General features: G+C 36.1%; 1 protein-coding gene across 2 annotated transcripts in view; it reads right to left on the reverse strand.

Moving 5' to 3' along the window:
- Positions 1 to 9,719: 9,719 nt before the first annotated feature.
- Positions 9,720 to 17,479, reverse strand: part of Afg3l2 (AFG3 like matrix AAA peptidase subunit 2) — a 38,877-nt gene continuing 31,117 nt past the window's right edge. Inside the window, exons 14-16 of one of the 2 annotated variants that reach the window (XR_011336584.1) lie at positions 15,524 to 15,782; positions 10,632 to 10,794; positions 9,720 to 9,843 (exon numbers count right to left, since the gene is read on the reverse strand). Coding sequence is in view for 1 of the 2 variants with exons in the window: in XM_069849016.1 (XP_069705117.1) it covers positions 15,528 to 15,782 (255 nt within the window). In the remaining variant the exon portion in view is untranslated. Of the gene's footprint in view, positions 9,844 to 10,524; positions 10,795 to 15,523; positions 15,783 to 17,479 lie in introns of those variants that run through there. The other variant, XM_069849016.1, reaches the window with a different exon arrangement.

The raw sequence follows: 17,479 nt of genomic DNA on the forward strand, positions 1-17,479 counted from the left end.
TCAAGACGACAAACTATGACATAAATTACAGTCTATAGCATATCTTTTTATACATCATGGCTGCTAATGGCGATCAATTACATTGTTGAATCCATTATAATGAAAACGTTGCTAAATCTAGATTTATTGCATTAAAACTTAACTCAAAGCAGGAATATCAATTTCGACGTCGCACAAACTTACCTTTTAGTTAGCGTTGCATATACAGGGACATCATTTTATTTTTACTAACATTTCTAATATTAATCTGACTATACCTTTGAATTAACGGTTGAGAACCGGAAACACCGTTTGCTACCCCCATTCCACGACTGGAGTTCGATGGTACTGGCGTAAAATACAAACAGATCACTTTACTAGGTACAGGAGGGAAGAAAAGTAGTTCATCTATTTACGTAAACTAAGAAATATCGCGATTTTGAGTTTGATAATTTTAATTAGGTTTTTGTTTAGTCAAAATACAGTATCGTGTTAGCAAGAAGTGTTTTGCTCACGAACTGAGCTATCCATTCGAACGTATTTATTATGCTGTGTATATTATACTGTCTACAGCACGTTAGCATGCAATAAAAGAATGAAGTTAAATTGAAAAATAATCATAATATGGATATTTAAACATATTTTTGAAAATGGCAGCCGTTCATTTCGATACAGGATTAAGTTCTTTTGTGCATATTATCGCACTATAGACTATTGTATCTAATTCCAATTAGGCCTACCAGTTTCGTCCTTCGTACTAGTAACTCATGTTGAAATAATTCTGTACCTACTCTATAAAAGGATGCCTTACGTACTGTAAATTAAATCTTCACTTCTGCCCGATCCGAAAAGATAAAATTACTCAGACATGCTATCTACTGTCCGTCCAAGTGGTTTTGTCGCAGGGTCTAGAAAGGGGGAAAAATCACGTGACAGTTAATTATTTAACGAGGCCCTTTTATTTAAGTTATTTTAAACAGTTTTATAATATTACGTAGATGTCCAATTCCTAACAGAAATTAATGTTTTCGGAAAAGAGCTAAGACAAGACAGCTCAGCCGAGAGGGGCGAGCAGAAGCGAGTGGGGGAAACCGGAATGCGAAGTAGGCAAATGGATGACAGTATCTGTGCGAAAATGATGCAATATTGAAAACTCTTTCGTCACTGGAAAACGCGAACATATTTCTGGAACGTACTATACTCACTAACTCAGTACTGTTTACTATGACCGTAAGGCGACTTTGACTGCATACGCGGCCTTGGTTCTGTGTGGAGGATGGTTGGAAGTTTACTAGTAGCGAGAGTGGGAGTGAAGTACATTAAAAAACTCAGGTACAATAAAAATTAAAGTAAAAATAAAATGATGTCCCTGTAGGTAGTCCATGTAATTCAACGCTTCGAACAAAACGCGGTAAAGAATTTATGCAACATGTCTGCCCAGCAACAATAACTTCCAGACGCTTCTGTTCTGCACAAGTGCTTCCAAATTATCGTACCTACTTTTCATTAGCAACCTCAAAATCTGTGCTTCATTGGCTGACCATGATAATATCTTTGAAAAATATTTGGGTGCAAGAGGTCAAATGACTTTATTGTCAAACGCTTGGCATTAGAAAACATCAACAACTTTTCACTGGCATTGTTATTTTTCTTTTGGAGTGTTGTCATGGGATAACATCTCCACTCATGTCATATTTTTTATATTTACTTATTGTCTATTGTAGACAGATTGTAAATGTGGCATAAGTATTAAAAAAAAACAAACAAACAAAAAAGAACAAAAAAAAACCTGCAAATTAAGCTTTCAGGAATAACTCCCTGTAAAGTTAATTTGAATAATTTCGAGGGAAAAATTGTTCCGGGGCCGGGTATCGAACCCGGGACCTTTGGTTAAACGTACCAACGCTCTCCCACTGAGCTACCCGGGAACTCTACCCGACACGGATCCAATTTTTCCCTCTATATCCACAGACCTCAAAGTGGGCTGACAACCGTCAAGCAACCAACATTTGAGTGCACACTAACTCTGTGTGACTTTAAATTGTGGTTTTCTGTTACGTACAGTGACGTGTATTATGCAAATTAAGCTTTCAGGAATAACTCCCTGTAAAGCCGCTCTCCCACTGAGCTACCCGGGAACTCTACCCGACACCGATCCAATTTTTCCCTCTATATCCACAGACCTCAAAGTGGGCTGACAACCGTCAAGCAACCAACATTTGAGTGCACACTAACTCTGTGTGACTTTAAATTGTGGTTTTCTGTTACGTACTGTGACGTGTATTATGCAAATTAAGCTTTCAGGAATAACTCCCTGTAAAGTTAATTTGAATAATTTCGAGGGAAAAATTGTTCCGGGGCCGGGTATCGAACCCGGGACCTTTGGTTAAACGTACCAACGCTCTCCCACTGAGCTACCCGAGAACTCTACCCGACACCGATCCAATTTTTCCCTCTATATCCACAGACCTCGAAGTGGGCTGACAACAGTCAAGCAACCAACATTTGAGTGCACACTAACTCTGTGTGAGGAAAAATTGGATCGGTGTCGGGTAGAGTTCCCGGGTAGCTCAGTGGGAGAGCGTTGGTACGTTTAACCAAAGGTCCCGGATTCGATACCCGGCCCCGGAACAATTTTTCCCGCGAAATTATTTAAAAAAAAAACCTTTTCATTGGAGGATCGTACACTACATATAAAACTAGGTCTTTTTACTTATTTTTACCTAAACCGCCTTGACAGTGTGTTTTTAAACACATTGTTTTCTGCTTACCTTATGACAATGCTAGGAAATGGAAGACAATAATCTTCCTCTTTAGGAGGAACAGCAACAGCAGCAACGTAAGCAGCAGAACTTGCACCTAGCCCTTTCACAGTTTGTTTCACACCACACAACCAATCTTTACGTAAATTTAAATATAATTATACACAGAGTGATTCACGAGGAAAGGTAAAAAATTTAGAATACGATATCTTAGGCCATTTTGAGTGAAAAAGTTCATATGAACATAGGTCCGTTTTCGAACGATGGCGGAGCTAGATCATTTTTTTTTGTAAAATGTCTCGCCCCAATGTGAATCAGACGTTACCATATGCTGCTGATGTGTGAACGTGAGACAAGGTCACCGATCGCAATGAATGACGTAATATTGGAATCTGCATTGTGGGCGATGTTGATAAGAGAAACAAACCAGGTGGTGGGACATTACAAATGTCCAATCGCCTGCCCCTGTCTGATGTAATGACACAGAACCAACGCATGACACAGATACATTATCACGTCTTATTAGTTCACAGTTCAGTCAGCTACCTACATTACAGTAGTTATACAAGTACAGTTATCGGAAGTGTTAAGTTGTGTTTTTCAAGATGCCTTATAAATTTTCGACTACAGAATACGCCGATATTGTGTATGTTTATGGTTTCTGTGATGGAAGTTTCTTGCGTGCCGTCGCTGAATATGAACGACGCTTTCCGAACAGAAGGGTACCATATCGAAGTGTATTTACTGTCTATGGGATTGGATGAAAGACTTGGAATACCAAAGGAAGGTGAAAACGAGAGAGGCGCTAATCGACCGTATTTTGGATGCGGCATAAAGAACAGCCACGAGCAACTCTCTCGAGCGACGAGCGCGATTCATGCCTGAGCGCAACAGTGCATTGAAGCAGAAGGAGGTACCTTTGAAAATGTGAGAAAACATCGACCCCTACATCTAGAATATTAGGTATGTATGCATATGTGAATATAAACTTTAAATTTGTCCGTTATCTGTCTCTAAATGCGAATTAGTACAACGGAATCTCAGAAGTTTTTGTGAAATCAAAGAGCCATATCTCCGTAACCATTCGAAAACGGATCCATATTCATTTGAACTTTTTGACTCAGAATGACTTCAGAATTCACATCCTAAATTTTTTACCTTTCCTCTTTAATGACCCTATTGGAAGTATGGCGTACTTAGGACCACTATCATATCTTCTGATTCAACTGCCGCTGTTTCATGTCAGAGCTTATCACAATAACACCTGATTTCTTACTACCTGTGCACCACCACGAAACATGAGAATGGCACGAAGCAGTAATATTACAAACTGTTCCGTGTTCCTTTGTATACACAGTAGGCCTACATACCGAATGTTTATTTCCTTTTTCTGTTCCGGTGTTTCCAAAATATTACTACCAACTTATTACAATAATACATGCTTCCGTAATAATAGAGTTTTGAAAAATCTGTTTTGTAACAGAGGACTGTACTGCAGAAGTGCTACACGCAGAAACTACCACAGTCTACTATATAGTCACGAAGCTTGAGTTTTGAGGGTGCTAGAAACAATAGACTGTGACGGTACTATTTTGCATTGCCTGTAATGAAGCGATATTAGCGATCCTAGTGGCGAGCAACTACCTAATGTTTGCATATTTACTACGTATTGAGCTCCGCGACTATATATACTAGACCGTAGAAACTACTTTGAATGCATAAGTGAAATATAATACTGCAGAAATGTATACGCATATAAATGTGATATATTGTAACAATTTTTAAAATATCCCCTCTTTTTTACATTTTTTTCCTATTTGACGATATGATCGTACATTTTGCGTACTATCCGTGGGTTTGATCGTACATGATACCAAATTATCGTATATGTACGATCCAGATCCTACAGTTGGCAACACTGCCACAGTCTCCGTTACCCAGACAACAATCCTAAGATACCAACCACAGTATAAAGACCATACAATAGTAGTAGTGGTAGTAGTAGTAGTAGTAGTAGTAGTAGTAGTAGTAGTAGTAGTAGTAGTAGTAGTAGTAGTAGTAATAATAATAATAATAATAATAATAATAATAATAATAATAATGTGATATTTCTTGGTACACTAAAATTTCTGTCGTTTTCAGTAAACAGAGTAAAGATTTATTTAAGATTTACTACGGAAGAGAATAGACTTAATTCACTTTCTGTGTTGTAGACTACACAGAGTCAGAAATAATGCAGTCTGAGGACTATAGTGAGATCATCCATTCCTCTGCAGAGAAGAAAATTTGTCGCATGGCAATGTAATCTTGTAATTATAAATGTAAAAATTATGTGTAAAAAAAGTATAGTTCGTACTTACCTATTTCATTTCTAAGTGTGCTGGTCTATTTTCTAAAGTCAAAGTAAGTTCAACAAATATAAAATAAAAGTAAAGTTTGTTTTTGCTGCATTACAAAAAAGGGCACCCGACTCTGGTAACTACCTAAGGCAGAGCCGGGCAGCAAGAGCAGATTCTACTCTCTCACGGGGAGCCATATGATTTCTCTTCATCCCCTTTCTTCCCTGCCGAACACCGCGCAGCGTTGATTCAGAGACGGATGAATATTAAGCGTCCCCGTTTAGAGTCTGATTCTGCTCCTGATGCCCAGCCCTGGCCTAGGAGCTGTATGTCTGGGTCTGGTTACATAGGGACACAGCGGCAAGGCAGAAGCATTTCAAACACTTGACTCTTTAAAAAATTAGTATTTCATGTGCTGAATTGAAATGCATTAGATGAGATTAAAAAAATTATTCAAGTACACCTTTTAATGTAAAATATGGGTTTAACAGCAAACAGAATAACTATAAATTGAATGTAAAAATACATTAATCATATGTAATAATTTGTTAGGACTGTGAAAATTTAACATAGATGCAGAAAAAAATGTCAAATGGAGGTTGCCTAAAATTGGAGTTCTACTGTATCTAATTTGGACTATTTTTAGGGAAACTTGTTTTAGGTCTATGCAGAAAACCTAAGTACAGTAAAATTCCTCGTAACCAGCATCCAATTCATCAGAAACACCAAAACAATAGCACTTTTGTTGGAGGGGAGGGGGGAGGGAGAAAAAATTGTTAAATCTACTGTGCTGCCAAAGCATCACAGCCTGGACCATCAGTGTTGCCACATTAGGAAATTCGCACCAACTTTTATGTTCAGTGATTATTCGAACCTAAAATCAGTGTATTATTTGTGCTGTGTGATTATTTTAATAAAGAAAATTCACACAGATTTTATATTATTTCGTTATGATCAAGTGACTGAGAAGTAAGCTTCTCATGGCTGCAGTTTCAACAGTTGGTATCATAAAATACGAATAGGTAATTTTGTATCCAGAACTAATTTGTTCCCATTGGTGCTGGTTACGAGGGATTCTACTGTATATTTTAATTCAGCTCATCTGAAATGTTTAAATTTATGTCCGAAAAACAATAACATAAATCCACTAAAATTAATTCCTAATCAATTTTTTTTTTCTTTGTGCACTAGACAAATGGCTAAAGTGTCACCTTTCCATGCTGGTTATCTGGATTCGAATGCCAGGGGATCTAAGTGTTCAGTTGTTTTTTTATGAGGTATTCCAGTTTCTCCTACCAACATTCAACCATTGCTCTATTACAGTGTTCCACAACTTTTTTATACTCACGGCACACCCTAGATGGGCCTGGATTCAACATGGCACACCAAAATATTAATCCCCTGAAAAACATATGTGACTCTCTTAATATAATTACATAATGTAATTAAATTTATTTTTATTATTTTTTTTATCCAATGCCACCAGGGGCCTGTTTCACAATGTTTACAATCTTTGTAAATTGTAAACTTTGCTTCTAAATTGTAAACTTCTGTTTCACAATCTTTGTTTGTAATGTTGAACTTTACAAAGGAAATCAAATCTTTACAAATTAAATTTTGCTCACTTTACAAGTAATCTGTTTCACAATGATGAGTAATTTTACAAACATGTAAATTTTACTTGTAAAATTAGCACATTTTCTACAATACCTCTGAGATGTGTAAAGTTTGATATTGCAACAAATTATGAATAAATACAATAAAGAAATACTTATTAAATTAATTTTTGAGTAACTGGATAATGTTAAGAATTAAACTAAAGCAGTTTTGATGTTATTAAGGAGTTCTAGTGACTCAGACGAAGATATTGAATTTACACCTAATCAAACGAAGACGTATACGTAAAATTCTCCGGCCAAGAATTAATAGCACGTTCGTATCATTGTATAAATTTAATGAAAGGTTTCGAATGAGTCCCGCGCTATACTTCAGAATACCGCGTAAGTATTTATATACAAAGATTGTATTTAATAAATACTCGCACTTAATAAAGAAGTTCCCTGCACCAAAAATAAATAATTCAATAATGCAATAGCGACACCACTTACACAGTATTCTGAAATCGTTTCGAGTCCCGTTTCGCTGGAATCTCTCCTACAAGATATGGGACATCATATATCCAACATCCAAAAGAGAAAAGTAATGCCCTAACCTCAAAGCGAGAACTGTATTGTTTTGCATTGGATGCAGTCAGTTCCGTGGGTTAGCAGATAAGCACGGAATTTCTAAGATATCAATGTGCAAAAGTGCGCACAGGGTAGTTGATGTTGTTAAAAGAGTTAAATTCGGGGCAGTTTTTTGAGCACCAAAATGTTATTTACTATAGCACAGAATTTTTATGCTGCTGATGGGATCACTAATGTTTGTGTGGTTAGGGATGAAACATTAATAAATACTGATGGATCAACACAAAAAATTAACCTGATTTTGTGGTTAGACATCGTAATTATTTTATCAATTGCATATTTGTACGTAGACCAAATCTGTTATTTACTTATTTGACTGAATCTTGTGCTAACTTTGGTCATTTAAGTAATAGACGTATTGGTATACTCGACCAATCACATCACATGAAACTCCATTGTCGCCAATATATAAAAATCTAAATACTTTTAATTTTTTTTAAACAATACTATATATTTTCTGTTGGTGAAATATGAATCAGCAAGCTTAGAATAATCTATTTTAGTACAAAATATAAACATATGTATCGATAGTAGTAAAAATACAGTGACTTTAGCTCTGTTCCTTAGCGATTTTTGTAAACTGTCGTTGGCGATATTGTGTAACCAATAATGCGTATTTGTAAATTTCTTTAGCAGATTTTGTAAAGTTCGTCAGACTTTACAAACTAAGAAAATAGCATTGTGAAACACAATTTACAAGCATTCGTAATCTTTTACTTGTTATTTGTAAATTGTTAATTTGTAATTTGTAAGCATTGTGAAACGGGCCCCAGGTTGTAATTAAATTTATTATTAATATTATTATTGTTGTTGTTGTTGTAGTTGTTATAAACAGAAATTGACTCTTGCATTTATTAAGAATTTATGAATTTTAATTCACTGTAGAAAATACGTATTTTTATTACTAATGTTAAAGTAAATAACTTCAATGGGCCTGCCTAGCTGCACACAAGTGGCTGATCTGTGGCGGAATCGTTAACAGTGCAAGCCTAATTTCTTCATCGATGGATTTGAGTCTCTCCCTCTTTGAGGTTTTAATTTTCAGTTAATGTCAAGAAGCCCAGTTCACAACATATATAGCTGAAAATGGCAATAATATATTAACTGCCATCTCAGAGATAGCCGGATATTCACTCCTTATTGACAACCAAAATGTTTCCAAGGGCACTTCGAGAAGTTTTAATTTCAATATTCTGTCAGCTTTTAAGTCTGCTAGTTCCTCTTGTACGAGTATATTATTCGGAAGATGTTTTGACTTCACAATGAATGAATCACGAACCCAGTAAAAATCTTGAACACTCTCTCTGAAATAATTCTTGAACTTCTGCTGTAAGATTACTAAATGTTCTTTAATTGAGTCCATCAACACTTTATTATCGTCAGCAAGGGGCCATACAGTTGAGAACATCTCAAACGACCGATTTTTAGGCATTAACGTTTCAGCTATTGTGTTTTTTTGTGCGAGATCGTGCATATTTGCTTGGTTTCCGCACAAAACCAATCCGCGGAAAGTCTAAAATTCCACATTCAGTATTCCCAACCTAACACACATAACAGTTTCCCTCTTCTTACCGCTTAAGTGACATATTGATTTTACTGCTTTAGGCTTTTAACATATTATTTTTAGAGACGTTCAATATAGTAATAATTATAAATTGGAAACTTACCACTGCAATTTCACCTAAATTGCACTGTTAATTACTGTTTTTAAATATTTGCAAAAATTAAATAAACTCTACAACTCCACTAAAGTTACTGCATTCGTGATGCAAGTAACATTAAGGAAGCCGTGAAAAAATCAAAAAGATTCCATAGACTGGGGGAAAAAAAAGACAGAAGTATATCATGGCCTGCTGGAGTATAGTAAACACAGAAAACATTTTAAAGCAACAATGTTGAAGATAGATACTTTTGTTTTGCAAATTTGCCGTCATTGAACAGAAACCAAGATAGAGATTTCATTGCAACTAATTAGAAATTCCTCTTTCAGGTATGTAATAAACGATCTTTGCACAAAATAAATTAAAAAAGCTCAATTACATTTCGGTTTTTCAAACTTTTCCTCGAACATGAAAACTTCAACATACCGCTCTTGTAACGCATATTACTATTTTTTGGCCTTTACAATAAGTTCGGCTACCTTATAGCTAGCTTCCTGTACTTTTTGTGAAATCTATACCGACATTGTCATGAGCGTCACTTGTTTTTTTATTTTGTTCCAACAACCGACGATAATAATATAGGCTACATCTTTGTTTGACAGAAAAGAATGTTTTGTTACCAAATGTCGTTTCAATTTACTGGGAACCATAGCATTACACAACACACTTGGGGATTGGGCGTGTTTTGTCAACACACCATTTTAATTTCAATTAATTTTCGCGTCACACCTTTCATCTTGTGAAGACACACCGGTTGCGGAACATTGCTCTATTAACATCATAACCATCATACCGGCCTGCTGTAGACCTCCTCCCTGAGTACATGCTCCAGCAGCAAATGATGACAGTTGAGTACCTGCCATTGGGGGGAGAAGGGGAAGATAATAAAATAAAATAAAATAAAAAAAAATAGAAGAATTAAGCAAATCCTATGAATGCATGAAACATCGGCCCAACCTTTCTTCGGGAAAGATTACATGACGATTTTGATTTAATTTTTACTGTTGAATTATGTTGTATCAGTTTATGCCATAATACAAGTCTCTTCATATTACCATTTGAGGGGCTTAGAACAAAAAGCAGGTAAGTGACGGAAACCTAGTTTTGAGAAAATTACAGTTAAAGTTATACATGCAATGGAGTATTATACACTAGTTTGGTGAAATGATGCCCATATAGCAGCACTGCACAGTGTGATCACTTACCTGATTTTATCCCAAAGAAACGTCCTTTTGGGCTATCACAACACGCACTTACCTCATTTTTTTAATAATGTCACTTACCTGCTTTTTGTTCTAAGCCCCTCATTTCATCTCTTCCATTTCATGCATTACTTGATAAATCAATTTTTGAGAACTACTTGAAACAACTATTATGTAATTTCCCCCGAAAGTTAGTGGAATGTAATAAAATAAGATTAAATTAAATACAATTCCTCAACTCATAAGCCATAACTTATTGTGCAATGCTTATATTCCATATCACCCTAGGAATGATGGTACAGAATTGAAAAGAGAAGATATATGTGGTACACAAGTGATTTGTATGTCATATCTTTATTATCTGACATAGAAATGAAAGTTAAGACATAGACAATTATTCATTTTTACAGAAAAAAAAATCCTAAAAATATACAATACTTACAGACGCAAGTGTACAATGGATCTGGACTACATTCAACCACCACGTAAGGCTACACTACACTTCATTTTCCCCTCCAAATGCCAACAAATTTTCTCAACAGGCAGAGCAAGGCATCATGAAACGTAGAGCACCACAGAGGTTACCATGGACCTGCAGATCCCACCTGTTTTATAAAGATTACTATAAGTTGAAAATGGAAACATCTTACATTTTGAAACCTTAACAATACATTTCTTATATGTATGACATTACTTTAAAGGGAGAAGAGGTGTTTAACTAGTATAAAAATAAACAAGGAAGTACTATAAACAAAATTAAAACATTTAAAACCTATACTTGTCCTGCTACATAACACTTGCATACCATCTTAACAGAAATTCTTTGTATAGTCACGACGCTGTTATTCCCGGCGTGACTCCTCCTCTTTGCCTATGTCTTAGGAAGTCAAGGCTCTATAAAGTCTAGGTACGTAGTATCGTTCGCCATTTTTGTTCTTTCGTTGACAAGCTACCAGACGAGGGATCTATTTGCCACACCGTTAAACATTATCATGTCGTAGCTCCTATGATAATAAATCAAATGCACTGTAATTCAGCAAATAATTGAACGGCAAATAATGTTCTCGTGTGCTTTCTGCGAATGCCAACGAAAGAGCCAAAATGGCGGGCGATTATATATTAAGTATTTATCCAGCCTTAGGAAATGCTTAACATCTTCATCAGCGAATCACAAGACACACACGTTTAAATGTAGCCAACCTGCAACGTGATTGGCTGCCAGAAATTAGAGTGACGGGACTATAGTAAACAATATGTTGATGATAATATGTTGCAGCAATCAATCCATGTCTGTAAGTACAAACTTATACTTCAACAAAGTAGTCTTCAACTTCCTTATTTATGTATATATTTCTTTAATCATCATCATCTTCCTAACTGCTGATAGTTCTAGAAGGACTGTTCTGTCTACAAAAGTTTTCCCGCCATCTCTTCACAGGGACACCCAGTGATCTTTTGTCTGTTGGTCTGTAGTTCAAGATCGCTCGAGGAATCCTTGTTCTAGGCATATGGTTGACATAGTGAAGCCAGTTGTCCTGCAGTACAGATTCCATTGCCGGTTCTTGTAGGAGGTCTTCATTTCTTCTTTTATGATCCCATTTAGTGTATCCTGCTTTTCCTGTTTCTCACTTTCATATTACATAAAATCCGGGCTCTATTTGTTACAGTCTGCAATAGTGAAGACACCATACATGTTACCTCAGCATGTGCTATTAATGAAGAATTACTCCATCATTACCATACGAAGGGCATTCCAGATAAAGTATGGTATGTAGCATAACTTCCAGAAGAAAGACAGTACTGGCCTTAGTGATGAAGTTGGAAACAAAAGGATCTCTGTTGAAAGAGACTGGCAAGCAATGCACAGCTGGTTTGGCAAATGCAGCAGATGATGTGTCATCATCACGTCGTTTGTTTCAGGAGATGGGGTATTCCTACTCCACATGTCAAAGAGTGGCAAAGGGAGCAAAACTGAAGCTATACAGGATTACTGCTAATCATTAGTTGCAGGTGTCAGATAAGGAGAAACGAGTACGCTACTGCACGTGAATCTTGGGTTTAATTGTGTGGCTACCTGACATTCTAAACATCACGTGGTTGACAAACGAGGCTTGGTTCCACCTGTCTGAATATCTGGATTCACAAAACACACGCATTTGGGCCTCACACAAACCACACAGAGTGCATAAAATTAGCATTTGGTTTGCAGTTGTGGAGTCTCTATTAATTATCAGGCAGTACATCCTACTTGACGATGTGTGTCAGAGGAAAAACAATTGTTTGTATGCATCTGAAGTCTGACTCGTATAGCTAGTCAGCGATGTATGCAAGGGAGGGGAAAAGGAACTGGTCACCCTACCCCATTATCTCCTGACCTAGTTGCCTCATAAGTAGTGCCTTGTTGGTATCACTTGTGAGGTTCAGACCTATCTTCGGACAGTTGACTAAACAACAACATAATGGAGTCATTTTTTTCTCGATCAAGATGGACATAGACCAGTAAAACGTATTTTAGAGGAATTAGTTGAGAAAATGGATAACACTAAACTGACTCTAGGTTATATTTAACAAGATGACGCAACTTGTCACAGATCAGCAGAGTCTCTCGTGCTAATCAGAAGTTTCTTTGACGACTGAGTAATTTTAAGAATTTGTGGCCATCCAGATCACCAGACCTAATGTTTTCAGATTACCTCTTGTGGGGTTACATTAAAGATAAAGTTTATCGAAATCGACCACAAATAAATGACGATTTGAAGACCAACATCACCAAAACCAACGGCATTGACCAAGACATATCACAGCAGGTTGTTAGAAACACGGAGTGACAGGTACGGATGTGTCTACAGGAAGATAGAGGCCATTTTTAGCATCTGACCAGCCTCATGGTCTAGTGGTCAGAGCTTCTGGCTATAGTTCATGAGGTCCCGGGTTCGATTCCCGGTTAGAGCACAGGAATTTTTCCTTAAAGGGGATTATTCCTGTGTTCGTCCATGGTCTGGGATTTAGGTTAAGTTTAGATTTAAGACCTCTCCTGGCACCACATAATAATAATCATCCTATCATATCATCGGGGTAATGTAACTCCGCCTTCCAGGCGCCCCAACCTCAGAAGTGAGTTACAACTAAGCCACGGCCAGGAGAGAAGACCAGAAATGTCGAAAAGACAACCTGGTGGCATTGGATTAAAAAATTTTTAGCATCTACTGTGATAGTAAGCAATTTTCCCAAATACTTTACATGTAGAATGTAGTTGCATGTTCATAGCTGCCATCAAACAGAAAGGGACAATTATAAAAATTATTCATTTTTAAAAATATGATTTGCTTTGCAGAATTTTACACAAGCGTGGACAGCCCCCACAGTTGCTCAATAGGGTTCAAATCTGGAGAGTTTTGAGGACAAGTTAAATGGTGGAAAGTGGTACAGATATTCGGATTCAGAATTAGATGCACTGAAGTGTCATCCCTCTACAAAGTTGTCCTCTGGCAAATTCAAACTAGATGATGATAGAAATGAAGATAACGTGAATGATAATGATGGAAATGATAACAAGAATGGCAATGAGAGCGAAAATAACATGGACATCAACACTGATGACGTGGATGATTGTAATACAGAAGGTGACAAAGCAAGTACACTTTGGGTATAGTATACATATTTTATGGTGAAAACTGTACATGGCTAGCCTAGTGATTGAGTCTGAGCTTTTGCTAGTGATTGCTGTGTAGAAGTCCTGGTGTATAGTATTATTTCTCTTTTCAGTTTCCTCTTTCTTAAATGTTTGTTATAGTTGCTGGTAGTTTATTGTAGTTGCTACACAGTTCAATTACACTAAAACTTTTGGGTAAGCAGCAAAAGGCAGAAGAAAAGGAGTGATTATTGTACTTCTAATTGACATAGTTTGACGAGTACCTACAACATTTTAAAAAAAGAATAAAATGTAAAATTAAATAATGTCTAATGTATTGCAATTTAAATAAAATACATAGAGTAAAAATGTAAGAACTGTGATACAGGCCTAATCTAGTTGTCAAAATGATATCATTCCTCACCTCCCTTCATTGACACCATAATACAGTAAAACTTTATTTATAAGTTTTTATGGGGTCTAAAAAACGTGTAACTGAAATGGCATTTAATAATATCTGAAATAGCATTTAAAGACTCTATGGGATGAATAAGTCAAGTCAATTTACTAAAATTTTCACAAGAGAAATTTAGATCTTCACAGTTAAGCCTGAGTCCATACCACAATATTCAACTTTATAACACAAATTCTTTAAGAATATAATATTATTATTTGTAGGAAATCTGAAGGAAAAAAATGTGTAACTGAAATGGCATTTAATAACATGTGAAATAGCATTTAAAGACTCTATGGGAAGAACAAGTTAAGTCAGTTTAGTAAAATTTTCACAAGAAAAATTTAGATCTTCACAGTAAGCCTGAGTCTGTAACACAATATTCAACTTTATAACACAAATTCTTCAAGAATGTAATATTATTATTTGTAGGAAATCTTAGCTGCTTAAAGCCAAAGCTGGCTGATCTATTATATTTCAAACTCCAATCCAGAAAATTTTACAGCATTGACTTACCATATTTTTCTAGTGTGATCTGCACTTAATAACATGTAATTATTTTACAAAAAATCAGTTATTTTGAACTGCTTGCTCCTATGGAATAATAAACCATGCCCTCAAAATGTGATAATCGTTTCATAATTTGTTCAATTAAATCATGATGTGTTACAAAATGTTTCACTGTTTCTAAAGCAGTAAAAGCATCATTAAAATACAAGATTGATGGAAGAAAACACGAATTTCAAAGTGGGCCACAGCTTAACAATTTTATCTTATATTTTTCACGGCACACCTAATTTCGAGCAAAATTGATTTAGAATACATGTCATTTCGTATCTCCTGGGGTTTAAAATACAGTTGTATAAGTGTAAAAAAGGAATAAACAAAATAAAAAACATGGAAAGTAAAAGAATTTTGCCTGGAATTCAGAGAAAAAAACGTATAAAAGAAGTTTTACTGTACATATATTTGTTATTAAAACAACACTAATTTGTAACACAATTTTTCTGGTCCATTGGATGACATAACCAAGTTTACTGTATGTATTTACCTTGTCCTACGGATTAGAAGAAATGAGTGCAAGACTTCAGATAGAAAAGCATACATAAAACAGTCTTTTATTGCAACTGCTGAAAGTGTGTACTTTTTACGAAAATTTTCAATCCTTGCTATTTTCAGTTAAATTAAATATTTGAAGACAACTATACTGTAACAGCGGAATACAGCATGGGATGGCTCCGCAGCTTACTTTTTCATGGAGCTGGTGTGTCTGCCTTGCGGTTGCGTGCTTCACTAGCTGCACTGCCCTCCTCTTTGCAACCACCTTGCTGGTCCCTGGGTTGGTTCCACTCTTTCAGTCCCTCGGGTAGGCTAGTATCCTCCTCAAATGAACCAGTGCCTTCCACAAATTCTTCATAAGTTGACTTTTCTGGAAATGGTCTTTGTCCCAGCAGCTCAATCATATCATCACGACTTAAAATCTCTTGTTTCAGCAAACGTTCTGCAACCTTGAATAGAAGATAACAAAATGGGACAGAGCATAATGGAACAAAATATAATAGAAAAGAATTGAACAGAACAAAGTGGATCAAAACAAAAGTACCAAAAAAAAAAAAACATATTTTCACATATTCCACAACAATCTAGCTCCTATACTGTTTTCGCTGTAAGAAAAATCCTAATGTAAACATAAGCACGTTGTTGTCATACCCGTGATTGGCTCCCAGTCGAAACACTCACATGACGCAAGAAAATATAGTTCGTATTTGGAAACCACAATCTTGTATTATTTGAAAATAAAACATTGAATTCTAGTTGTTAAATAAGGTGAAACATTTAACTTTACTCATATGTAAAACGCTATGTAAAAGAAAAGCTACTTTTATATTTTGTTATGTACTATGAACGCGGATGAATACCAACAGTAATACCGAAGTAGTCTGTTCTTGTAACAAGCTGGCGTCACGTGAGCTCGTAGTTGTTCACGTAAGCACGTGGTACTAAAGTATGGCTTTTGTATCCTCAACTGTCCATTGTGAAGCCGTAAGGCTTAAAAATAATTTAATTACAGTAATTATAAAATAAATTTTTCCTAAGCAAACGAATGCATAGTAGTGAGGTTAGGCCTACATGATGAGTAACGGGAAATGTTTAACATGAAACAGAATTACAACAGTAGGCTGGAACACATACTGAGAATCTATGGCGCCAAACAGTGGCCAATGAAGCCTCACTTCAGTCACGTGCTATTGTTTACATTAGGATTTTTCTTACAGCGAAAAGATTATACATCATATTGTGATAGCATCTACAGTTCGACTAAATTTAAAAAAACATAATTACATTAAATAATATTCCAACCATGCAATACTGCTGTATATAGGGTGAACTGTAAGTAATATCACTAATTTCAAAGGGTTATTCTTTGAGATATTTCAAACAAAAAACTTTAATACAATTTTGCTTGTTTTTGCTTTCTTTTCAAGATAAAAATTGTTTTATATTAAACATGTCATAGTGTGTTTTGGGAAAGCCATTCATTTAATTCACAAAATGTTCCATTTAAGGGAGCAGGGTATTATGACAAATTGAATTAAATTGAATTTACGGGAGAGGGGCACTATAGCCCAGATCTGTGACCTGTTACAGTATATTGTGCTAACCCTCAAGCTAGGCACATTCTCAAATCCACACGGGCTGACTGCACTAAGGTTCGCTGCGTATCCAGGTGTTGAGTAGGCAATGCTCCTCATCCCTAGGCCAGCCCCTCTGTGCATCACCAGCCGGCGATCAGGGAATGCTATGGAATGATGACGAAATGGAGAAATGATGATGGAATGATGTAAATGCCTAATATGGGGAAAAATGGGAGAACCCCGAGAAAAACCCCAACTGCGACCTTGGCCGCCACAAGTATCACTATGGATTTTTCAATAAAAAATTCCAGACCTGACCAGGACTCGAACCCAAGCCGCCTGCGTGACAGGTCAGAGGTCTGACCACTCAACCATAGCAGGGGTAGGGTATTATGATAACAAATGATAGAAAGAATGTTAGTTTTGTTCTTTAAATGTGCAGAAATTTAATCCAAATAAATGTAACTTTTCGTTCTGAAAAGAAATTTTAAAATGCCAGCTGAGTGAGCACTATCTATCAAGGCTGTGGGCTATTTGGTAGTTCGATCTTTCATTAAGCTTTAATTTCG

Source organism: Periplaneta americana, chromosome 16 (assembly GCF_040183065.1).
Source record: "Periplaneta americana isolate PAMFEO1 chromosome 16, P.americana_PAMFEO1_priV1, whole genome shotgun sequence".
In the NCBI taxonomy this organism is placed as follows: Eukaryota; Metazoa; Arthropoda; class Insecta; order Blattodea; family Blattidae; genus Periplaneta; species Periplaneta americana.